Below are 26,814 nucleotides of genomic sequence, written 5' to 3'. Positions count from 1 at the left end.
TGGGTGTTAGGGTATGTCATTAGAGTGAGGAGTATTAGGTATATCAGAGTGTTACCATGAGAGAGAGTGAGGTATATCAATATGTTACAGTGAGCTGTATTGAGTTAGGGATGTGTGTTGAGCCTATGGAATGTTTGTGATAGGAAGCAAGTCTTGAGGCGTTTGAAAACAGATTGAGTGAAAAGTGTTGTTTTGCCTGTTGTACAGCCAGATCATACTACACAGAGTGGTAGCAGAACAGCGTGCAGAATACAGTGTTACTAACGCAGAGAAGGTGCAGGGGGAGAAAGAGAGAGAGAGAGAGAGAGATAGAGAGAGAGAGAAGGAACAACATTAACATCTCAGTGGTCCATTCCAAAGTCTGAGAAGAGTGGGGAAGAAGCTGTTCTCGCGAGTATTCTTCCATGTATTCATAGTTTTCATTCTCTGTCTGAGGGAAGAGGGTGAAAGTGAATGTATTGGGGGTGTGAAGGAGCTTGCTGTTGCTGGCTGCTTTCCTGAGGCAGTGGGGTGTATAGGTGGAGAGAGTGGATGGGAGGCTGGTCAGCCTGGTGGACTGGGCCTGTGGTCACAACTCTCTGGAGTTTCTTGCGGGTTTAGGAAGTGCAGTTGCTGTACCACACCGTGACACATCCAGCTCGGATGCTTTCGATGGTGCAGCTATAAAAATGGGTAAGAGGGTTTGTGGACATGCTGAATTTCCTTAGCCTCCTGAGGATGTGGACGCTGTGCCTTCTTGACCATTGTGTCGACGTGGCTGGACCAAGAGAGATCATTGGTGATCGTCCCTCCCAGGGACTTGACTCTCTCAATCACCTCCACCTCTGCTCCATCGATGGGGCGTGCCCCCCACTCTGCATCCTGAAGTCAGTGACCAGCTCCTTCGTTTGGCTGATGTTCATGGAGAGATTGTTGCCTTTACATCATGACGCTGAGCACTGAATCCCCTTCCTGTGTTCTGCCTGGTCGTTGTTTGAGATCCAAGTTACAGCGGAGGTGTCATCAGCAAACTTGTGAATGAAGTTGGGGGTGGAATTTGGCCACACCGTGGTGAGGGTTTATGGAGTATTGTAGGGGATTGAGTCTATAGCCTTGCACAGCCCTGGTGTTGAGGGTTATAGTGGAGGGGCTGTGTTGCCTACTCTCACTGGCTGCGCTCTGTGGGTCAGGAGGTTACAGGGATAGGAGCTGGAGGAAGGCACAGAGATATAGAGGGGGCAATTCTGTGAAAGGGTTTGAAATTAAGGATGATAATTTTAAAATCAGGGATAAAACAGGGAGACGAGGGGAAGCACTTAGATGAGGTTTGGGCTTCAACTGTTTTTGTGAGTGTGCTGCAAGTCACTGGTACTCTGTGCAGAACATGAACTAGCACAGGGGACGCAGCAGAGACAACAGCAGCACTTACAAAGCAACAGGGGGAGGGGGTGGGGGGACGAGAAACTGAACCCTGACCCACCAGGTAATGGCAGAAAGAAATCACCACTATCACCAGAGAGAGAGAGAAAGAGTGAGAGATAGAGAGACAGAGAGAGAGAGAGAGAAAGAGAGATAGACAGAGTGAAAGAGAGAGAGAGAGAGACCGGGACAGAGAGAGAGAGAGAGAAAGAGAGATAGACAGAGTGAAAGAGAGAGAGAGAGAGAGACCGGGACAGAGAGAGAGAGAGAGACAGGAAGACAGAGAGAAAGAGACAGACAGACAGAGAGAGAGATAGAGAGACAGAGAGAGACAGAGTCAGAGAAAGAGACAGAGAGAGAGAGAGAGACAGATAGACAGAGGGAGAGACATAGAGAGAGAGAGACAGAGAGAGAGAGAGAGAGAGAGAGAGAGAAGGAGGGTGCAGGGTAAGAGACAAGCAGAGAGAAAGAGACATAGGGAGCAGGGAAAGAAAGAATCAGCTAGAGTGGAGGGCACAGAGAAACAGAGACAGTGGGAAAAGGTGAAAGGGAGACGAGGTATTGACAGAGATATATGTACACAGCAAACTGATTAATTTTGGAAGCATAATCAATGTGAAAGAGAATATCTGTAAAGTTAGATGCCACAAACACGGTGGGCAGCACGGTGGCTCAGTGGTTAGCCCTGCTGCCTCACAGCACCAGGGTCCCGGGTTCGATTCCAGCCTCAGGCGACTGTGTGGAGTTTGCACGTTCTCCCTGTGTCTGCGTGGGTTTCCTCCGGGTGCTCCGGTTTCCTCCCACAGTCCAAACATGTGCAGGTCAGATGAATTGCCCGTAGTGTTAGGTAAGGGGTAAATGTAGGGGTATGGGTGGGTTGCGCTTCGGCGGGTCGGTGTGGACTTGTTGGACCGAAGGGTCTGTTTCCACACTGTAAGCAATCTAATCTAAAAAAACAGGATATAGGTTTGTTTGTATGTGGTTACTGAGGAATCAAGAACACTGGGAAAAATTCTCAACTCATCTTCCAATATTCGCCATGAGAACTTGTATATCCAACTCAAGGCAGCAAGTGCTGCAGAAACTCAGCAGGTCATAGAGTCATCGAGATGTACAGCACGGAAACAGACCCTTCGGTCCAACCCGTCCATGCCGACCAGATATCCCAACCCAATCTAGTCCCACTTGCCAGCACCCGGCCCATATCCCTCCAAACCCTTCCTATTCATATACCCATCCAAATGCCTCTTAAATGTCGCAATTGTACCAGTCTCCACCACATCCTCTGGCAGCTCATTCCATACACGCACCACCCTCTGTGTGAAAACATTGCCCCTTAGGTCTCTTTTATATCTTTCCCCTCTCACCCTAAACCTATACCCTCTAGTTCTGGACTCCCCGACCCCAGGGAAAAGACCTTGTCTATTTATCCTATCCATGCCCCTCATGATTTTGTAAACCTCTATAAGGTCACCCCTCAGCCTCCGACACTCCAGGGAAAACAGCCCCAGCCTGTTCAGCCTCTCCCTGTAGCTCAAACCCTCCAACCCTGGCAACATCCTTGTAAATCTTTTCTGAACCCTTTCAAGTTTCACAGCATCTTTCCGATAGGAAGGAGACCAGAATTGCACACAATATTCCAACAGTGGCCTAACCAATATCCTGTACAGCTGCAACATGACCTCCCAACTCCTGTACTCAATACTCTGACCAATAAAGGAAAGCATACCAAACGCCTCCTTCACTATCCTATCTACCTGCGACTCCACTTTCAAGGAGCTATGAACCTGCACTCTAAGGTCTCTTTGTTCAGCAACACTCCCCAGGACCTTACCATTTAGTATAAGTCCTGCTAAGATTTGCTTTTCCAAAATGCAGCACCTCGCATTTATCTGAATTAAACTCCATCTGCCACTTCTCAGCCCATTGGCCCATCTGGTCCAGATCCTGTTGTGATCTGAGGTAACCCTCTTCACTGTCCACTACACCTCTAATTTTGGTGTCATCTGCAAACTTACAAACTGTACCTCTTATGCTCGCATCCAAATCATTTATGTAAATGACAAAAAGTAGTGAACCCAGCACCGATCCTTGTGGCACTCCACTGATCACAGGCCTCCAGTCTGAAAAACAACCCTCCACCACCACCCTCTGTCTTCTACCTTTGAGCCAGTTCTGTATCCAAATGGCTAGTTCTCCCTGTATTCCATGAGATCTAACCTTGGTAACTAGTCTCCCATGGGGAACCTTGTCGAACGCCTTACTGAAGTCCATGTAGATCACATCTACTGCTCTGCCCTCATCAATCCTCTTTGTTACTTCTTCAAAAAACTCAATCAAGTTTGTGAGACATGATTTACCCGCACAAAGCCATGTTGACTATCCCTAATCAGTCCTTGCCTTTCCAAATACATGTACATCCTGTCCCTCAGGATTCCCTCCAACAACTTGCCCACCACCGAGGTCAGGCTCACCGGTCTATAGTTCCCTGACTTGTCCTTACCGCCCTTCTTAAACAGTGGCACCACATTTGCCAACCTCCAGTCTTCCGGCACCTCACCTGTGACTATCGATGATACAAATATCTCAGCAAGAGACCCAGCAATCACTTCTCTAGCTTCCCACAGAGTTCTCGGGTACACCTGATCAGGTCCTGGGGATTTATCCACCTTTAACCGTTTCAAGACATCCAGCACTTCCTCCTTTGTAATCTGGACATTTTGCAAGATGTCACCGTCTATTTCCCTACAGTCTATATCTTCCATATCCTTTTCCACAGTAAATACTGATGCAAAATATTCATTTAGTATCTCCCCCATTTTCTGTGGCTCCACACAAAGGCCGCCTTGCTGATCTTTGAGGGGCCCTATTCTCTCCCTAGTTACCCTTTTGTCCTTAATATATTTGTATAAATCCTTTGGATTCTCCTTAATTCTATTTGCCAAAGCTATCTCATGTCCCTGTTTTGCACTCCGGATTTCCCTCTTAAATATACTCCTACTTCCTTTATACTCTTCTAAGGATTCACTCGATCTATCCTGTCTATACCTGACATATGCTTCCTTCTTTTTCTTAACCAAACCCTCAATTTCTTTAGTCATCCAGCATTCCCTATACCTACCAGCCTTCCCTTTCACCCTGACAGGAATATACTTTCTCTGGATTCTTGTTATCTCATTTCTGAAGGCTTCCCATTTTCCAGCCGTCCCTTTACCTGCGAACATCTGCCCCCAAACAGCTTTCGAAAGTTCTTGCCTAATACCGTCAAAATTGGCCTTTCTCCAATTTAGAACTTCAACTTTTAGGAGAGAAAGCAGAGTTAACATCCCGAGTCCAGTGGCACTTCTTCAGAGAAACTCAGTTGGGCAGATAAAGGATTGAATGTGCCAGGGAAGGAAAAAAGCTCTGACAGTGCGGTGTCCCCTCAGCACTGACCCTCTGACAGTGCGGCACTCCCTCAGTACTGACCCTCTGACAGTGCGGCACTCCCTCAGTACTGACCCTCTGACAGTGCGGCACTCCCTCAGCACTGACCCTCTGATAATCCGGCACTCCCTCAGCACTGACCCTCTGACAATGCGGCACTCCCTCAGTACTGACCCTCTGACAGTGCGGCTCTCCCTCAGTACTGACCCTCTGACAGTGCGGCACTCCCTCAGTACTGACCCTCCGACAGTGCGGCACTCCCTCAGCACTGACCCTCCGACAGTGCGGCACTCCCTCAGCACTGACCCTCCGACAGTGCGGCACTCCCTCAGTACTGACCCTCCGACAGTGTGGCACTCCCTCAGCACTGACCCTCCGACAGTGCGGCACTCCCTCAGTACTGACCCTCTGACAGTGCCCACTCGCTCAGTACTGACCCTCCGACAGTGCAGCACTCCCTCTGTACTGACCCTCTGACAGTAACCACTCCGTCAGCACTGACCCTCTGACAGTGCGGCACTCCCTCAGCACTGACCCTCTGACAGTGCGGCACTCCCTCAGTACTGACCCTCTGACAGTGCAGCACTCCCTCAGTACTGACCCTCCGACAGTGCAGCACTCCCTCTGTACTGACCCTCTGACAGTAACCACTCCGTCAGCACTGACCCTCTGACAGTGCTTCACTCCCTCAGCACTGACCTTCCGACAGTGCTTCACTCCCTCAGTACTGACCCTCCGACAGTGCAGCACTCCCTCTGTACTGACCCTCTGACAGTAACCACTCCGTCAGCACTGACTCTCTGACAGTGCTTCACTCCCTCAGCACTGACCCTCCGACAGTGCTTCACTCCCTCAGTACTGACCCTCCGACAGTGCGGCACTCGCTCAGCACTGACCCTCTGACAGTGCGGCACTCCCTCAGCACTGACCCTCCGACAGTGCGGCACTCCCTCAGCACTGACCCTCAGACAGTGCGGCACTCCCTCAGCACTGACCCTCAGACAGTGCGGCACTCCCTCAGCACTGACCCTCAGACAGTGTGGCACTCCCTCAGCACTGACCCTCAGACAGTGCGGCACTCCCTCAGCACTGACCCTCAGACAGTGCAGCACTCCCTCAGCACTGACCCTCAGACAGTGCGGCACTCGCTCAGCACTGACCCTCAGACAGTGCGGCACACCCTCAGACAGTGCGGCACTCCCTCTGAACTGCACTTGGAGTGTTATCCCGAAGTATTTTCTCCAGACTGTAGAGTGGGACATGAACCCTTTCTGATCGAACGTTGAAGGAGTCCTCTGCTGAACTTTGGAGATTTATATCAGACCCTCGAGCTAAGGGGAGGCCATTCAGCCCTTGCAGCGTGTCCTGATCCTGAACTTGATCAGGCTTGACATGTATTTTATCTGTGTCTGTCTGCCCTTGTTCCCTTCACCCAGATTCCCTTACCCCTTACAAAAACCTTCCAATTAGATTCTGAGATTCCTCATTAAGCCTCTTGTTTGCGGAGAAGTTTCCTGCTGTCACTCCTGACCCTCCCTGGCTCAGATTTTAAGAGTCCCGCTGATCATTCTCATGCCCCGCCTCCCCTGAACTCCACAAGGGACACGGCCATTTCTTTCTCTCACAAGATGGAACAACTCCTCTCAGTCCATTGTTTTGAATCCTTTCATCATCCTTATCCCCGCAATTAATTTCCCCTTCAATGGAATAACCTCTGACCCAGCCTACAGGAGAACAGAAGGTTCTCCTGTACTCCATTATGATCTGGACTTGCGTGCCTTTGGCCTTTGACCTTTGACGCCCACGCAGACGAACGAGGCATGTGACTCTTGATGTGTTCAATGAATCAGTTCACTTTATTTCCACCATGGTTTGACAACGCTCCGTTCCCGTAGCGACGGGAACCCACTCCACAAGGAGTTGCTCTTTTACCAACCCCTCTGCTGTGGATCTGCCCCTCAACGAGGCGACAGGGATACCCAGAACACCCTCGATTCTCCACCCATCGCTTTCTGAACCGACATCCGCGTGCAGCTGCCATTTTTAATTTTCCCGCCTCCCAAAACCAGTCAGAAAGCAGCTTCGATGACCCCCCCCCCCCAACAGATGATTCTACTCAGTGTTAAACGGGTGCTAGAGTAGGCCATTCAGCCCATCTGTGCACTGAGGAAAAGGTACAGATTTCCTGTGCAGATAGCTCGGATTGGCTCCCAAATGGCTCCCCTCTGCCTGGAGGCCATTTCTTGATTCAACTTGCCCTGTCAGCTTCTGGGGGGGTGATAGATATTCAGCAGGTAGGTGTCAGTGCTGTCCCACAAGGAGGCTGTTACTGAATCCTCCTGAGTATAGAACACCGTGTGGTGATCCCATTAAAATGTCGAAAGTCCTCACAGCGGGTAGATACAGGGAAGATCAACCAGGAGGCAACGAGGACGTGCAGATGCTGGAGATCAGAGTCGAGACCGTGGTGCTGGAAAAGCACAGCCAGGTCAGGCAGCATCCGAGGAGCAGGAGAATCGACGTTTCGGGCAAGAGCCCTTCATCAGGAATCTGAAAAGATGTGTTCCCCCTGACTAAGGAGGTCTCGAACATGAAGGCAGAATCTCTGAATAAGCAGGAGGTCATTTCTGACTGAGCTGAGGAGGAATTGCTTCAACTCGAGGAGGGTGCGGACCTTTGGAATTCTCGACCCCAGAGGGCGGTGGAATCATTGTTCCAGACAGAGATTTCCGGTTGTTAGGGGTGTCAATGGATATGGGGATGTTGGGGAGAAAATGGCACTGAGGGAGACAATCAGACTGTGGAGCGGGTTCGACGTTCATGCCCGTCTGGATTACAATCTCAACCTCTGGGCCTCGTCTAGGCCCAGGCTTCCCTCGTGAAACCTTCCCGTCCAACTCCTGCCTTTCCATCACCCATCTCCTCCCATGCGACAGCCCAGACTGTGTTGTCAGGTAACCACAACCTTCTGGAGTACATGGCCTCTGATCGGGATCGATCTGTAGATCTATAAATCTAGCCGCTGATCCAGTTACCCCTCCCCTTGACCAACCAGACGCTGCTGGTCCCAGTGATTGTAATCAGTTTCCTGCCCCCATTGGGGAAAAAAAAACCCACTGAATATTAAACAGAAAAGAAGACACACTGAATATTGAGTGGCACGGTGGCTCAGTGGTTAGCACTGCTGCCTCATGGCCCCAGGGTCCTGGGTTCGATTCCAGCCTCAGGTGACTGTCTGAGTGGAGTTTGCACATTCTCCCCATGTCATAGAGTCATAGAGATGTACAGCACAGAAACAGACCCTTCGGTCCAACTCGTCCATGCCGACCAGATATCCCAACCTAATCTAGTTCTGTTTCCCAGCACTTGGCCCAAACCCCTCCCCCACTCATATACCCATCCAGATGCCTCCCAAATCCCACAATTGCACCAGCCCCCCCACCACCGCCCCTGGTTGCGCATTCCACAGATATACCACCCCCTGCCTGAAAATGTTACCCTCCCCCCAGGTCTCCCTTACACCATTCCCTCCCACCCCAAACCTATGCCCTCTAGTTCTGGACCCCCCCCCCCCAACCCCAGGGGAAAGACCCTGCCCATTCATGCCCCCCACAGACCTCTATAAGGTCACCCCTCAGCCTCCGACACTCCAGGGAAAACAGCCTCTCCCTATAGCTCAAATCTTCCAACCCTGGCGCCATCCTTGTAAATCTTTTCTGAACCCATCCAAGTTTCACAACATCTTTCCGATAGGAAGGAGACCAGAATCGCACACAATATTCCAAAAGTCAGTGTGGGGTTCCTCCCACAATCCAAAAGGTGTGCTGGTTACACTGGAATGACAATGTTAAATTGCCCAATAGTGTCTAGGGATGCACAGGCTAGGTGGGTTAGCTACAGTAAATGTGGGATTACAGGGATAGGGTGTGAGTCTAGACTTGATTGGCCAAGAACCCACTGAATAGTTAACAATGTTGGATTGACCCCCTTTCCTCCTGGTAGCTTCCTCCCAAGATTGGTACATCCCTGCAGAATGATCACCACCAGTGGGTATCTAAGAGGGTGACAACACGGGGCCCCATCCCAGGATCCATCCAAATGTTGGGGGAGCAGTATCTGAACAATTTGTGTCGGATTATTTGTCGTGCTGCGATTTCGAGTTTTCCAACTGAGCCCGGAGCAGCAGGGGGGAGGTCAGGAGCAAGGGCCTGATGTCCTTCTGTTATCCCATCCTCTGTGTGGCCCAAAAGCTTGAGGAAGCTTTTTATAAGGAGTGCAGTAGTTGAAGGGGTGTAAGATACGCCGATGTTAAGGATGGTGCTTGGAAGTGGATCTAATTAAAATTTATAAGGCTACGGAGATAGGGCTGGTGAACAGGCCTGACTGAGTGGCCTTTTCAGGAGCCAGTACAGACTCGATGGGTCGAATGGCCTCCTTCTCGACTGTAAACCTCTACGATTTTATCATCAGATGGATGTTTCACAGACCCGGTGGGTTGAATGGACTCTTTCTGTGCCAAGTCTCAGTTTTATTAAGCACTATCCCAGAGTGACAGCTGAGGGGTAACTGGGCAGGGGCTGTGAGATGGCTCCACCCCACCTCTGCCCCGGTATATCGCACAGCACCGAGGCAAACAAGTTCCATAGCAGCAGTTAGCTGACCTCAGTTGAGGAAGATTGTGACATTAACTACCCCTCCCCCCACCCCACACATCATTTCCCTGTTGGGGAAGTGGGGGTGGTGGTGTAATTAACTGGAATTGGGATTTGAGATGCTACAGACCAGGTCTTTCCCACTCGCCTCAGTGATGGTACAGAAGCACTCATCAAAGGTCCCTTTTGCCGCCCCCACCCCACTTCATTGATGGTACAAACCCATCTCTCCTCTTCACCTCTCAGTAATGGTACATACCTTCCCACCCTTATACCCCCTCCTCCATGTCATTGCACCCAGCAATAATGGTACAGACCCCAGACATCCATGCCCCCTCCCATCTGATATAATCCTGCAGATACCAGACCCCCATGCCCACACCCTCTTTCCCAACAGTAACAGACAGGTACAGACACCAGAATGCTATTCCCCCTCCCACCCAATATAATGGTGCAGATACCAGATCCCTACTTCTACACCCTCCCCCTGATGTTAACAGCACACACCCTAGATCTTCATTCTCCCCCAACAGTAATGGTACAGACCCCTGACCCCCATTCCCTTCCCCCCACTGACTGTAATGGTACAGAGCCCAGACCCCCATTCCCTTCCCCCCACTGACTGTAATGGTACAGAGCCCAGACCCCCATTCCCTTCCCCCCACTGACTGTAATGGTACAGACCCCAGACCCCCATTCTCGCCCCCACCAATAGTAATAGTACAGATGCCAGACTTTCATTTCCCCCCACCCTACAGCATTGGTACAGGCCCTAGATTGCCATTCCCTGCCGCACCCCCCCCCCCCCCCACCACCACCACCACCAACAGTAATGGTACAGACCCCCATTCCCCCCACGACAGTAATGGTACAGACCCAAGACCCTATTCTGCACTCCCCCCAACAGTAATGGTACACATTCCCATTCCCCTTCCCCCCAACAGTAATGGTACACATTCCCATTCCCCTTCCCCCCAACAGTAATGGTACACATTCCCATTCCCCTTCCCCCCAACAGTAATGGTACACATTCCCATTCCCCTTCCCCCCAACAGTAATGGTACACATTCCCATTCCCCTTCCCCCAACAGTAATGGTACACATTCCCATTCCCCTTCCCCCCAACAGTAATGGTACACATTCCCATTCCCCTTCCCCCCAACAGTAATGGTACACATTCCCATTCCCCTTCCCCCCAACAGTAATGGTACACATTCCCATTCCCCTTCCCCCAACAGTAATGGTACACATTCCCATTCCCCTTCCCCCCCAACAGTAATGGTACACATTCCCATTCCCCTTCCCCCCAACAGTAATGGTACACATTCCCATTCCCCTTCCCCCCAACAGTAATGGTACACATTCCCATTTCCCTTCCCCCCCAACAGTAATGGTACACATTCCCATTCCCCTTCCCCCCAACAGTAATGGTACACATTCCCATTCCCCTTCCCCCCCAACAGTAATGGTACAGACGCCAGACCCCCATTCCTTCCCCCACCCCCACACTCTTGCTCTGACCCATCACATTGGCCATGGACAGACGTTACACCCAAACTTTTCCTGAAGTCTCCCCCGTCCTGAGGCAGCAACCCCCCGTCCAGCGGTAGCGGGAGGCTGGAAGATTCCGGTACACGGCCTTGCTGTACGGGATAAAGCAGAGGCCAAGTTCCAGGCGCCGTGCGAGCCGACAGTAAGCAGCCAGAGCCAGGACTGCTAACGGTGTCACCAGAACGAAGCCCACCACCATCAGGGCAGTGGAACTGTTATCGTTCAGGAACTGCTTGCAGTGACTCGCCTGGGAGTTCAAAACCTGCAAGGGGGAGAGAGAGAGAGAGACAGCAGAGTTACAATCAAGTTACAATAAAGTTACAGCGGAGTTACAGAGGAATTACATTATTAGAATTACAATAGTAATTACATTTAGGTTACAATGGAATTACATTAGAGATAACAATCAGGTTACAGTGGAGTTATAGCAGTAGACAGCAGAGTTACAATAGAATCATCGTATCCCTACAGCATAGAAACAGGCCATTTGGCCCAACAAGTCCACACCAACCCTCCAAAGACTATCCCACCCAGACCCATTCCCCTACCCTATTACTCTACATTTACCCCTAACTAATGCATCTAACCTACACATCCCTGAACCCTCCAAGGTCTCTTTGTTCAGCAACAATCCCCAGAACCTTACCATTAAGTGTATAAATAGGTCCTGGTAAGATTTGCTGTCCCAAACTGCAGCACCGCACATTTATCTCAATTAAACTCCATCTGCCACCCCTCAGCCCATTGACCCAAACAGACAACTTAGCACAGCCAATTCACCCTAACCTGCATATATTCGGACTGTGGGAGAAAACCAGAGCACCATCACGCAGACAGGGGGGGAACATGCAAAGTCGACACAGAAAGTTACCCAAGGCTGGAATCGAACCCGGGTCCCTGGCGCTGGGAGGCAGCAGTGCTAATCACTGAGGCACTGTGCTGCCTGATGTATTACAAAAGAATGACAAAATAATTATAATGCAGTTGTGCTTGAGGTATGAGAGTCACAGTGAACATGCAATAGAATTACCACAGAGGTACACCAGATATACAGCAGAGGTATAGTGGGGTTACAATGAAATTACAATAGTGCTACAAAAATCACAAAAGAAATAGTCACAGTAGATTTGCAACAGAGATACTGTGAAGTTATAGAGTCATAGAGACGTACAGCATGGAAACAGACCCTTCGGTCCAACCCGTCCATGCCGACCAGATTTCCCAACCCAATCCCACCTGCCAGCACCCGGCCCATATCCCTCCAAACCCTTCCTATTCACATACCCATCCAAATGCCTCTTAAATATTGCAATTGTACCATCCTCCACCACTTCCTCTGGCAGCTCATTCCATACACGTACCACCCTCTGTGTGAAAAAGTTGCCCCTTAGGTCTCCTTTATATCTTCCCCCTCTCACCCTAAACCTATACCCTCTAGTTCTGGACTTCCCGACCCCAGGGAAAAGACTTTGTCTATTTATCCAATCCATGCCCCTCATAATTTTGTAAACCTCTATAAGGTTACCCCTCAACCTCTGACGCTCCAGGGAAAACAGCCCCAGCCTGTTCAACCCCTCCCTGTAGCTCAGATGCTCCAACCCTGGCAACATCCTTGTAAATCTTTTCTGAACCCTTTCAAGTTTCACAACATCTTTCCGATAGGAAGGAAACCAGAATTGCATGCAATATTCCAACAGTAGCCTAACCAATGTCCTGTACAGCCGCAACATGACCTCCCAACTCCTGTACTCAATACTCTGACCAATAAAGGAACACATACCAAACGCCGCCTTCACTATCCTATCTACCTGCGACTCCACTTTCAAGGACCTATGAACCTGCACTCCAAGGTCTCTTTGATCAGCTACACTCCCTAGGACCTTACCATTAAGTGTATAAGTCCTGCTAAGATTTGCTTTCCCAAAATGCAGCACCTCGCATTTATCTGAATTAAACTCCATCTGCCACTTCTCAGCCCATTGGCCCATCTGGTCCAGATCCTGTTGTAATCTGAGGTAACCCTCTTCGTGTCCACTACACCTCCAATTTTGGTGTCATCTGCAAACTTACTAACTGTACCTCTTATGCTCTCATCCAAATCATTTATGTAAATGACAAAAAGTAGAGGGCCCAGCACCGATCCTTGTGGCATTCCACTGGTCACAGGCCTCCAGTCTGAAAAACAACCCTCCACCACCACCCTCTGTCCTCTACCTTTGAGCCAGTTCTGTATCCAAATGGCTAGTTCTCCCTGTATTCCATGAGATCTAACCTTGCTAATCAGTCTCCCATGGGGAACCTTGTCGAACGTTTTACTGAAGTCCATATTGATCACATCTACTACTCTACCCTCATCAATCTTCTTTGTTACTTCTTCAAAAAACTCACAAATCAAGTTTGTGAGACATGATTTACCCGCACAAAGCCATGTTGACTATCCCGAATCAGTCCTTGCCTTTCCAAATACATGTACATCCTGTCCCTCAGGATTCCCTCCAACAACTTGCCCGCCACCGAGGTCAGGCCCACTGGTCTATAGTTCCCTGGCTTGTCTTTACCGCCCTTCTTAAACAGTGGCACCACATTAGCCAAACTCCAATCTTCTGGCACCTCACCTGTGACTATCTCAGCAAAAGACCCAGCAATCACTTCTCTAGCTTCCCACAGAGTTCTCGGGTACACCTGATCAGGTCCTGGGGATTTATCCACCTTTAACTGTTTCAAGACATGTTACAGCAGAGGAACAGCTTCATTATGATGGAAATACAATCGAGTTACAACAATGTTCCAATGGAGTTAAAGCAGAGATAAACTAGTCTTAGAGCAGAGTAGAGATATAGCAGATGTATAATGAAGTTAAAATGGACACACCAGCATAATACTGAAGTCATAACAGTGTTAAAATGAACTTAGAACAGAGTTACAATGGGGCTAAAGCAAAGTGGGCTTATGACAGAGTCACAACAGAATGAGAAAAGAGTTACAGCAGGGTTAAAATCGAGTCACAGGAGGAGTGTATCAGAGCTACAACATAGTTATGGCAATGTTGCAGCTGAATTACAACAGATCGACAGCAGAGTTACAATATAGTGGGAAGGCCACTCCTGGAATATTGTGCATCGAAACAACAAAATGCTGGAGATCACAGTGGGTCAGGCAGCATCCATGGAGAGGGGGCAAGCGAACGTTTCCAGTCTCAACAGCTCTTCATCGGAGCTGTTTCCAGTACAGCTTCCAGCATCTGCAGTAATTTGCTCCAACACTGGAACGTTGTGTGTGGTTTTGGTCCTCTTGTCCGAGGAGAGATTGAGTCAGTTTAGGATTGTATACACTGGAGTTTTTGAAGAATTGGGGGAATTCATAGCAACCTATAAAATTCCAACAGGACTAGACAGGTTAGATGGAAGAAGAGTGCTCCCGATACTTCAGGAGCCTAGAACCAGGAGTCTTTTTTTAAAACATTCACTCTTAACACATCGGCATCGCTGGCTGTGCCCAGCATTTATTGCCCATCCCTAGTTGACCCTTGGGAAGGTGGTGGTGAGCTGCCTTCTTGAACCCACAATATCCTCAGGATGGAAATTCCAGGATTTTGACCCAGCGACGGTGAAGGAACGGTGATATATTTCCCAAATCGGGATGGGGAGTGCCCTGGAGGGGAACCTGCAGGGGGTGATGTTCACGTTTACCTGCTGCCCTTGTCCTTCCAGTTGGAAATAATTGGAAGGTACTGTCAGAGAAACCTTGGTGAGTTCCTGCAACAACGCACCCTGGAGGACACACTGCTGCTACTGAGCGTCGGTGAGGGAGGGGCTGGATGTGGTGCCAATCAAACGGGGGCTGCTTTGTCCTGGATGGTGTCGAGCCCCTCGAGTGTTGTTGGGGCTGCCCCCATCCAGGGGCAAATGGGGAGTATTCCCTCACCCTCCTGACCTGTGTCCTGTCGATGGTGGACAGACTTGGGGAAGTTTTAAGAATGAGGGATAAAACGTTTAGGGCTGAGGGGAGGAGAAATTTCTTCACACACACACACACAGAGTTGTGAGTCGGTGGAATTCAGTGCCAAAGAAAGTGGTTGCGGCCAAACCACCATGTGTTTACAAGAAGGGAGATAGATAGAGCTCTGTGGCTAAAGGGATCAACAGATATGTGATGATCAGCCAGCACCATGTTGAATGGTAGAACAGTCTCAAGGGGCCAATGGCCTACACTTGCTCCTCCCTTCTGTGTTTCTATAAGATGCAGCAGGGCTATGGCTGAGTTACAAATGGAATAGCAGCAGAGTGACAATAGGATTGAAACACAAGAGAATGACAACAGCGTTGGGACAGGGTTACAATGGAACCACAGGAGTGATACATCAGTACTGCAGGTGTTGTGGCAAGTTACAACTGAGTTACAAAGGAGTTTGTGTAGATTCACAATAAAATCACCACAGGCATCTATGGGCTCTAGAGGAAGCAGACAGACCTGTGTGGGACTCAGGTAGGGACAGACAGACTGGGAGCACAGCTGATTCCGAAACATTGAAGGATATTGTCCCAGCCTGGCACACGGATGATTGGTGGATAGCTCCCTCTTGTCTGTTTAGACTGGATACTGATTGGAAGTTAAGATCCTCAGTACAGGGGTGGTTAGCACTGCAGCCTTACAGCACCAGGGACCCAGGTTCGATTCCACACTGTCTGTGTGGAGTTTGCACATTCTCCCTGAATCCGCATAACTCCTCTCCGGGTGCTCCTTTTTCCTCCCACAGTCCAAAGGATGTGCAGGTCAGGGTGGATTGGCTGTGGGAAGTTGCCCCATAGGGTCCAGGGATGTGCAGGCTAGGTGGGTTAGCCATGGGAAATGCAGATATAGGGCGGAGGGAGTGGTGGGTCTGAGTGGGATACTCTACAGAGTGGACTCGAAGGGCCTGCTTCCACACTGTGGGGGGGGGGTCCGTGATATGGCTTCATCAAATAATTAAATATTTAGAACTTATAAAGTCCATTTCTTCACTTGATAAGAGTTATTAAATGAGGTTCTGGGAGCTTGTCTGTTGGTCTCTACATCTGCAAGACTACAAATACTATTTAAGTCAGGGATGTGTGGGAAGTTCAGGCCTATGATTGTCCCATCCTGCATTCGCCTTTTATCACTCAAAACCCTACAGAATACTGACCCCAGGTTGCTCCCCATCCCAGGAGTAATCTAGTCAACCCCTGTTGCACTCCCTCTCTACCCAATGTTTCGGGGTGGTCTCACTAAGGCTTTCCAGCTGCAGCAGGTTACCTTTACTCCTAGATCCAAGTCCTCTCGATTCACTTGCGTGTTCACTCTGAGTGACTTTTGGACAAGCACACTTCCCGACCTCTCGTCATGAAAGAAATGTGCTGTTTTTCTGTTTCTTCTTCTTACAAAACACGTACCGTCACACTTATTCCCAGTAGATTCCCTCTGCGGTGTTCTAGCTCAGGACTCCCGTTCACTCACTGAGACCTCTTCTCCCGCCTCCAACACACCCCATCCACCTGGACACCCCATGCTGGCCTCTTGACCTCTTCATTTCCAACTGTCGCTGTGACATTGACCACCTCAACCTGTCGACCCCCCTCCCCCACTCCAACCTCTCACCCTCACAATGCGCAGCCCTCCAATCCCTCTGCTCCAATACCGACCTCACCATCAAACCAGCAGATAAAGGGGGCGCAGTGGTAGTCTGGCGCATTGACCTCTACACCGCTGAAGCCAGACGCCAACTCGAATTCACCTCTTCCTACCACTCCCTCGACCATGACCGCACTCCCCCATCACCAAACCATCATCTCCCAGACCATACAGAACCACATCACCTCAGGAGATCTCCCACCCACAGCTTCCAACCTCATAGCTTGGGGCCCTGTTCTACCTCCTTCCCAAGATCCACCTGTTCTACCTCCTTCCCAAGATCCACAAGCCTGACCACCCTGGCCGACCCATGGTCTCAGCATGCTCCTGCCCCACTGAACTCATCTCTACCTACCTCGACACTGTCCTATCCCCCCTAGTCCAGGAATTCCCCACGTGTTCAGGACACCCCACCCACACCCTCCATCTCCTCCAAGACTTCCGTTTCCCTGGTTCCCAATGCCTCATCTTCACCATGGATATCCAGTCCCTCTACACCTCCATCCGCCATGACCAGGGCCTCCAAGCTCTCCGTTTCTTCCTCTCCCGGCATCCCCACCAAACTCTTCCACTGACACTCTTATTCATTTGGCTGAACTGGTCCTCACCCTCAATTTCTCCTTTCAATCATCCCACTTCCTCCAGACAAAAGGGGTAGCCATGGGCACCCACATGGGCCTCAGCTATGCCTGTCCCTTCTTCGGCTACATAGAACAGTCCATCTTTCGGAGTTACACTGGCACCAAGCCCCACCTTTTTCTCTGTTACATCAATGACTGCATCAATGTCACCTTGTGCTCCCACAAGAAAGTTGAACAGTTCATCAGCTTCACCAACACATTCCACCCTGACCTTCTGACCATCTGACACCTCCCTCCCCTTCCTGGACCTCTCCAGTCCCATCAACGGTGACCGACTCAACACTGACATCTACTACAAACCCACCAACTCCTCCCACCCTGCTTCCTGCAAAAATGCTATCCCGTATTCCTACCTCCTCCGCCTCCACTGTATCTGCTCCCAGGAGGACCAGTTCCACCACAGAACACAACAGATGGCCTCCTTCTTTAAAGACTCCAATTTCCTTTCCTATGTGGTTGAAGATGCCCTCCAACGCATCTCATCCACTCCCAGAACCTCTGTCCTCGAACCCCATCCCTCCAACCACAACAAGGACAGAACCCCCTGATCCTCACCTTCCACCCCACCAGAGATATATTTCTCTCCCCACCCTATTTGCATTCTGTAAAGACCATTCCCCCCTCATGATTCCCTCATCAGGTCCACCGACCCACCCTCCCTCCTGGCACCATCCCCTGCCACCGCAGGAATTGCAAATCCTGCGCCCACACCCCCCCCCCCCCCCCTCACCTCCATCCAAGGCCCCAAAGGATCCTTCCACATCCGACAGAAACTTATCTGCACATCCAAACATGTCATCTACTGTATCCGTTGCTCCCGATGAAGTCTCCTCTACATTGGGGAGACAGGACGTCTACTCGCAGAGCGCTTTAGGGAACATCTCCGGGACACCTGCACCAAATCAACCCCACCGCCCCGTGGCTGAACACTTCAACTCCCCCTCCCACCTCACCAAGGACATGTCCTTGGTCATCTCCACCGCCACTCCCTTACTACCCGATGCCTGGAGGAAGAACGCCTCATCTTTCACTTCAGGAACCTTCAACCATATGGGATCAATGTGGATTTCACCAGTTTCCTTATTTCCCATCTTATCCCAGAGCCAACCTTCTAACTCAGCACTTCCCTCATGACCTATCCCACCTATCCCATCTATCCTCTCCGACCTATCACCTTTACCCCCACCTCCAACCACCTATTGCACTCTCAGCTACCTTCCCCCCCAGCCCCACCCCTTCCCATTTATCTCTCAGTCCCCTTGGGCTCTACACCACTCTTCCCCGAAACGTCGACTCTCCTGCTCCTCGGATGCTGCCTGACCTGCTGTGCTTTTCCAGCATCACAACTTTTCTACTCTGGTCTCCAGCATCTGCAGCCCTCCCTTTCCAGTTTACTCTCAGTTAATCTCAGCAAGTCTGGCAGTAGACTGGAAACATTAACTCCATCTGCTTTCCACAGATGATACCTGACCTACTGAGATTTTCCAGCAGTTTGTATTCTTGCTGAAAACGTTACAATTGGTCCCCACATTCCAAACATTTATACAGATGATGAACAGTTGCAGACCAAGCACTGACGGTTATGATAAGGTGGTGTGTGTGTGTGTATGGAATGAGCTCCCAGAGGATGTGGTGGAGGCTGGTACAATTACAACATTTAAGAGGCATCTGGATGGGTATATGAATAGGAAGGGTTTGGAGGGATATGGGCCGGGTGATGGAAGGTGGGACTAGATTGGGTTGGGACTGAAGGGACTGTTTCCATGCTGTACGTCTCTCTGACCTCACTGACCTACAGCCTGCCCATAGAATTGCAGACATCTACAGCCACTGAGGAAGGCTCTCTACCATCCTGAGATTAATCTGCTTCCTCTCTCTCAATCCATATCCCAATCCCACCTGCTCTACTATTGATCATTAACATCCTCCTGCCGAAAATCCAACTAAGCCACGTCCACTGACTCTCTGGTATCTATGCCAGAAAGTTACATCCTGAAAGACTCCAACATTGTCAAACATGATCTCCTCAGGAATGGCCACAGGAAATTGTCCCATAATGCTCAGGGATGTGTAGGTTAGGGTGGATTGGCCACGGGAAATTGCCCCATAGTGTTCAGGGATGTGTAGGTTAGGGTGGATTGGCCACGGGAAATTGCCCCATAGTATTCAGGGATGTGTAGGTTAGGGTGGATTGGCCATGCTAAATTACCCCATAGTGTTCAGGGATGTGTAGGTTAGGGTGGATTGGCCACGGGAAATTGCCCCATAGTGTTCAGGGATGTGTAGGTTAGGGTGGATTGGCCATGCTAAATTACCCCATAGTGTTCAGGGATGTGTAGGTTAGGGTGGATTGGCCGTGCTAAATTACCCCATAGTGTTCAGGGATGTGTAGGTTAGGGTGGATTGGCCATGCTAAATTGCCCCATAGTGTTCAGGGATGTGTAGGTTAGGGTGGATTGGCCGTGCTAAATTGCCCCATAGTGTTCAGGGATGTGTGGGTTAGGCGCATTAGTCAGGGGTAAATGTAGGAGTAATACAGTAGGGGAATGGGCCTGGGTGGGATACTCTTCGGAGGGTCAGTGTGGACTTGTTGGGCCGAAGGGCCTGTTTCCATGCTGTAGGGATTCTAATTCTTAAAAAAAAAATCAGCTGTGACCAGATTTATTTGGCTCAAGGGGCAGAATGGTCTAACTTTGGACTTTTGTACAATGGAATCAGAGTTACAGTTAAATTACAGCACAATCGTGGTAAAATCTGAACAGAATTGCGTCCCTGACATAAGACTCTGTGACTTTCAGGATTTCGGGAAAGTGATCATATCCCAATCGTCCGAAACTGCCTGGAGTTTTCGGATTGTTTCCATATCTTCACTTGTGTTAGAAAATCTTCACAGGAATTTTCTGGAAAAACACTAACAGACAGAGAGCGAGAGAGAGAGAGAGAGAGAGATAGAGAAGGGAGAAATAAAGGAAGGATGACCGACTATAGGAAGCTTCCATTGTCCATTCACTCACTAATCTGAGTCAGAATATCCAGATTATTGAGGATTTACCACAAACTGTCATTTGCTGTCAATATGGAAGTGCTGGAAATAGCAGTTCAGGGAAGACTGAAGATTACAAATTGGTTCCACAGCAACTATCTTCGACCAATGTCTATCTAAAGCTCCACAAGGGCTGCATACTCTTTCCCGCATCAGATAAAGAGTCAAATATGAGTTTTAAATACAGAAACCACAGGCTGGAACTCTGTCAGTTTCTTATCCATCCATTTAAAAGGCCTATGGCCCAGGCCTCAAGCTTCAGCACTTAGGCCTCAGTCCTGTGTGCTTAGGCCTTACAGTCAAGGCCCCAGTGCCCAGGCCTCAAGGCTCAGACCTCAGGCCTCAGGCTCATTCTCTAGGCCGAAGTTGCTTCTCTATAGGCCAAACTTCCCCCTTTCCCGATAGGTAGATCCTCTGATTCTCCATAGGTTCTCCCTCTTTCCTTGGCCAAGGGGAATCTCCTGCCCAGGCTGAAGCTCTCCGTGGTAAAATTGCAAATGAGCCATAAAGGCCCGACCAGGCAGGTACCGCAAAATGGAGCACTAGCACTTTCATTTCTCACAGATACTTGCTTCCCCACCCCCCTCCCCAACCCCATCCCTCGGCCAAGGCTTACCCTCGGTGAAATTTGTCCTCTGCCTCAGCTATGAGTGGCTTCCCCACTGATTCCCAGTGGTCTCCGGGGTGAGGGAGGTGCGGGTGGAGGGAATTGGTTGTTAGCTAAGGGGATGAAGCTGGGAAAGAGGATGTAGGGCACTGGGTTCCTCAATCTCCGGGTAAACCAAAAAAATAACCAGCAGGCTGAGAATTTTGCTGTCCTTTCAAAACCCCTGGGTAGCTTCAGTCCTCTGAGAGCAGGCAGGCGAGGGCGAGGAATTCAATATCAAATCATAGGCTGGATGAAGACCAGACCTCGCTGATCTCACTCCGCCCTTCACTGGAATCCATAAGAGCCGAGTGTGGGGTTGGTGGGGGGGGGTTGGAGGGGGCTGGGATAATTCCCTGACATCTCAGAGGCTCCTCCGCCCCAGGGGTGCTGGGTGGAGGAAGGTAGAATAGAAGATCGAATCGCTGCAGCGTGGAAACAGGCTTTTTTGGCCAACTGAGTCCACACAGGCCCTCTGAGGAGCATCCCCCCGCCCCCCCCCCCCCCCCCAGAGTCACCTGCAATCCCCTCCCCCTCTATCCTTTCCCTGCAACCCTGCATTCCCCACGGCCAATCCACCCTAACCTGCACATCTTTGGACTGTGGGAGGAAACCCACGCAGACACGGGGAAGAATGTGCAAACTCCACACAGACAGTCGCCAGAGGGTGGAATCGAACCGGGGTCCCTGGCGCTGTGAGGCAGCAGTGCTAACCACTGAGCCTTCTGTGGAGTTCCCTCTGTGAGACCACTCGGCCCGTCCGCTCCATGCTGGTCTTTCTGCTCCACACGCGTCTCCTTCCAATCCCTTTCCGTCTCTCTTCCTAGTCCTTTCTCCCTGGTGTGGTCTATCCTACAATGGACTGAAACTATTCCCCTCGAACACATTCCTCTTTCTCTCTGGAGTAAAGACGTTCCTCCCGAACTCCCGGTGGGATTTATTTAGGGACTGTCTGCGGTCGGTGGTCCTCAGTTCTGGTCTCCCACACCAGTGGAGACCCTCCATCTCTTTAAAGACCTCGGTCAGCCTTCCCTCCACCACTCCCAGAGAAAAAGAGTTCCGTCCCGTTCAACCTTCCCTGACATTCAGACTCCTGCCATCCAGGAAAACCATTCCCAAGATGGAGACCGGAACCGTTGCCACATTCTAGGCAACGACTCAGCAGCTTTCAACACCTTTAGCCAATGGGAGTACAGTTGTAATGCAGGAGACATAAGTCTATACACAGCAAGATCCCACATTGCAGACTTACCTGTATGTCGTCAAGCGTGTCTGGGCTGGAAGCGACACCTGCAGAGCACAGGTACGTCTCCCAAGCAAACGTGCATCTGGATCACAGTGCGGCCAGATGCAATCTGAACAGGACCCAGAACGCTGACAACCTCTACCTTCACTCAACATAGAGACACGGAGGTCATTGCTAGTAACTCGCACCCCCTCCCCCAATGCCCAAACCCTCTCCTGTCCCCCAAACCCTCCCCCCCAATCCCCAAACCCTCTCCTGTCCCCCAAACCCTCCCCCCCAATCCCCAAACACTCTCCTGTCCCCCAAACCCTCCCCCCAATCCCCAAACCCTCTCCTGTCCCCCAAACCCTTCCCCAATCCCCAAACCCTCTCCTGTCCCGCAAACCCTCTCCCGTCCCTCAAACCCTCTCCTATCCCGCAAACCCTCTCCTGTCCCCCAAACCCTCTCCTGTCCCCCAAACCCCAAACCCTCTCCTGTCCCCCAAACCCTCCCCCAATCCCCAAACCCTCTCCTGTCCCCCAAACCCTCCCCCAATCCCCAAACCTTCTGTCGCCCAAACCCTCTCCTGTCCCCCAAACCCTCCCCCAATCCCCAAACCCTCTCCTGTCCCTCAAACCCTCCCCCATTCCCCAAACCCTCTCCTGTTCCCAAACCCTCCCCCAATCCCCAAACCCTCTCCTGTCCCCCAAACCCTCCCCCAATCCCCAAACCCTCTCCTGTCCCCCAAACCCTCCCCCAATCCCCAAACCCTCTCCTGTCCCCCAACACCCCCCATTCCCTAAACCCACTCCTGTTCCACAAACACTCTTCCATTCCCCAAACCCTCTCCTTTCCCCCAAACCCCCCATTCCCTAAACCCACTCCTTTCCCACAAACACTCTCCCATTCCCCAAACATAGTCCTATTCCCTGAACCCTCTCCTGTTCCCTGAACCCTCTCCTGTTTCCCAAAACTACCCCATTCCTGAAACCCTCCCCCATTCCTGGTTTTGAGTGGGGGGGGTGAGAAGTGGGGGAGACTGGAAGGGGTGAAACTGAGGGGGTTTTGATTTGGGGGTGAGGGGTTGGTGGAGACTGGGGGGGTGGGGGAGCCTGAGGGGGTTTTGAGTGGGGGTGAGGGGGTGGGGTACTGAGGGGGTTTTGTGTGAAGGTGAGGGGTGGGGGAGACAGAGGTGGTTTTGAGTTGGGGGTGAGGAGTGGGGAAGACTGAGGAGGTTTTGAGTGGGGGGTTGAGGGGGTGGGGGAGGCTGAGGGGTGTGGGAGACTGAAGGGGTTTTGAGTGGGGGGGTGAGGGTGTAGGGGAGACTGAGGGGGTTTTGAGTTGGGGAGTGGGGAGTGTGGGAGACTGAGGGGGTTTTGAGTGGGGGGTTGAGGGGGTGGGGGAGACTGAGGGGGTTTTGATTTGGGGTGGGGGTAGGGGTGGGGAGACTGAGGGGGTTTTGAATGGGATGGTGGGGGTGTGGGAGACTGAGGGGGTTTTGAGTGGGGGTGAGGGGGTGAGGGAGACTGAGGGGGTTTTGAGTGGGGGTGGGCTGTGTGGGAGACTGAGGGAGTTTTGAGTGGGGGTGTGAAGGGGTGGGGGAGACTGAGGGGGGTTTGAGAGAAGTTGATGGGGTTTTGAGTGGGGGTTTTGAGATGGGGTGAGGAGTTGGGGTGAGGGGTGAGGGGTGAGGGGTGTTTCTGGTGTCCCTCACCTGGGAGTGGCAGAGTAGGCCGATGGTGACCATGATGGAGGCGGGCAGTAGGATGCTCCCAAAGACGGTGACAATGAGCAGCACGTTGAGAAGAGTGACCAGGATGTTGTGTGCAGTGAGGAGCACCGCACACGCCCAGCAGTCCAGCCCACTGCGCAACTCCAGCGCTTCCCCTCGGCAGAGCGGTTCACCCGGGCACTGACCCAGCGCCATTCCTCGGGGCATCTCTGCACTCTGGCTGCCCAGCGCCAGGCCATCAAACGGGTCGGCAAGGTCAGACATGGTGGAGCCAATCCCGAGAGCAGACGAACAGCACCCGTGACCCCCACACCCCTCCTTTAGCACCGTCTGGTCCCAAACCTCTGGGAAAGCCTTTGTGGAGTCCGGCACGCGAGAGATTCCCAGCGTGGGGCTGCCTGTGAGGATCTGGAAAGCTCGTCTCTCTGTGTCTCGCACAGAATGCTGAGAACTGAGTCCAGGCCTCTCCCTCCCTCCCTCTCTCTCTCCCCTCCCGGCTGGAGCCAGGAGCAGAGGGCCCCCCACACGTAATCCTGGAATGTGAGATAACACAGGCCCCCATCAGAGATACGAACAAAGAGTGAGTGAGTAATGGGGGTGGGGGTGGTTGGGCGAGTGCTGTCAGAGAGGTGAGAGGGAGCTGCTGAGACTGTGTCGAGCTGCGGCCTGGCAACATGACCCTCCCAACTCCTGTACTCAATACTCTGACCAATAAAGGAAAGCATACCAAACGCAGCCTTCACTATCCTATCTACCTGCGACTCCACTTTCAAGGAGCTATGAACCTGCACTTCAAGGTCTCTTTGTTCAGCAACACTCCCCAGGACCTTACCATTAAGTGTATAAGTCCTGCTAAGATTTGCTTTCCCAAAATGCACCACCTCGCATTTATCTGAATTAAATGCCCCTTGGCTCAAATGGGCAATTTCCCATGGCCAATCCATCATAACCTTTGGACGGGAGAGGAAACCGACACATACATGGGGAAAACGTCCAAGCTCCACTCACACACAGTCACCTGAGGCTGGAATCAAACCTGGGTCACTGGTGCTGTGAGGCAGCAGGGCTAACCAACTGTGCCGCCCAGTTGCATTACAGCTGTGCTGAGGGAGGATATTCCCGGAAATACATCCAGGGAAGTTATTTGGGTGGAACTGAGAAATAAGAAAGGGATGATCACCTTATTGGCCCCCAATAGTCAGAGGGAAATTGAGAAACAAACTTGTAAAGAGATCTCAGCTATCTGTAAGAAAAATAGGGTAGTTATGGTGGGGAATTTTAACTTTCCAAACATAGACTGGGACTGCCATAGTGTTAAAGGTTCAGATGGAGAGGAATTTGTTAAGTGTGTACAAGACAATCATCTGATTCAGTATGTGGATGTACCTACTAGAGAAGGTGTAAAACTTGACCTACTCTTGGGAAATAAGGCAGGGCAGGTGACTGAGGTGTCAGTGGGGGAGCACTTTGGGGCCAGTGACCATAATTCTATTAGATTTAAAATAGTGATGGAAAAGGAGAGACCAGATCTAAAAGTTGAAGTTCTAAATTGGAGAAAAGCCAATTTTGACCATGAGACAAGAACTTTCGAAAGCTGATTGGAGGCAGATGTTCGCAGGTAAAGGGAGGGCTGGAAAATGGGAATCCTTCAGAAATGAGATAACAAGAATCCAGAGAAAGTATATTCCTGTCAGGGTGAAAGGAAAGGCTGGTAGGTATAGGGAATGCTGGATGACTAAAGAAATTGAGGGTTTGCTTAAGAAAAAGAAGGAAGCATATGTCAGGTATAGACAGGATAGATCGAGTGAATCCTTAGAAGAGTATAAAGAAAGTAGGAGTATATTGAAGAGGGGAATCAGGAGGGCAAAAAGGGGACAGGAGATAGCTTTGGCAAATAGAATTAAGGAGAATCCAAAGGGTTTTTACAAGTACATTAAGGACAAAAGGGTGACTAGGGAGAGAATAGGGCCCCTCAAAGATCAGCAAGGCGGCCTTTGTGTGGAGCCACAGAAAATGGGGGAGATCCTAAATGAATATTTTGCATCAGTATTTACTGTGGAAAAGGAGATGGAAGATATTGACTGTAGGGAAATAGATGGTGACACCTTGCAAAATGTCCATATTACAGAGGAGGAAGTGCTGGATGTCTTGAAACGGTTAAAGGTGGATAAATCCCCAGGACCTGATCAGGTGTACCCGAGAACTCTGTGGGAAGCTAGAGAAGTGATTACTGGGCCTCTTGCTGAGATATTTGTATCATCGATAGTCACAGGTGAGGTGCTGGAAGACGAGGTTGGCAAACGTGGTGCCACTGTTTAAGAAGGGCGGTAAAGACAAGCCAGGGAACTATAGATCAGTGAGCCTGACCTCAGTGGTGGGCAAGTTGTTGGAGGGAATCCTGAGGGACAGGATGTACATGTATTTGGAAAGGCAAGGACTGATTCGGGATAGTCAACATGGCTTTGTGCGTGGGAAATCATGTCTCACAAACTTGATTGAGTTTTTTGAAGAAGTAACAAAGAAGATTGATGAGGGCAGAGCAGTAGATGTGATCTATATGGACTTCAGTAAGGCGTACGACAAGGTTCCCCATGGGAGACTGATTAGCAAAGTTAGATCTCACGGAATACAGGGAGAACTAGCCATTTGGATACAGAACTGGCTCAAAGGTAGAAGACAGAGGGTGGTGGTGGAGGGTTGTTTTTCAGACTGGAGGCCTGTGACCAGTGGAGTGCCACAAGGATCGGTGCTGGGCCCTCTACTTTTTGTCATTTACAAATGCAAGCATAAGAGGTATAGTTAGTAAGTTTGCAGATGACACCAAAATTGGAGGTGTAGTGGACAGCGAAG

General features: G+C 50.7%; 1 protein-coding gene across 1 annotated transcript; it reads right to left on the bottom strand.

The window, feature by feature from the left end:
• Positions 1 to 10,983: 10,983 nt before the first annotated feature.
• LOC140492371 (transmembrane protein 88-like) lies at positions 10,984 to 24,593 on the bottom strand. Its single transcript, XM_072591290.1, has 2 exons — positions 23,947 to 24,593; positions 10,984 to 11,289 (listed from the first exon to the last, which is right to left on the bottom strand). The coding sequence occupies exons 1-2, from the start codon at positions 24,226 to 24,228 to the stop codon at positions 11,023 to 11,025; spliced, it is 549 nt and encodes a 182-aa protein (XP_072447391.1). The 5' UTR covers positions 24,229 to 24,593; the 3' UTR covers positions 10,984 to 11,022.
• Positions 24,594 to 26,814: the final 2,221 nt, after the last annotated feature.

Source organism: Chiloscyllium punctatum, chromosome 21, assembly GCF_047496795.1.
Source record: "Chiloscyllium punctatum isolate Juve2018m chromosome 21, sChiPun1.3, whole genome shotgun sequence".
Classification (NCBI taxonomy): Eukaryota; Metazoa; Chordata; class Chondrichthyes; order Orectolobiformes; family Hemiscylliidae; genus Chiloscyllium; species Chiloscyllium punctatum.
Note: the sequence above shows the minus strand (reverse complement) of the source record. Positions and strands in the feature narration are given on the sequence as shown.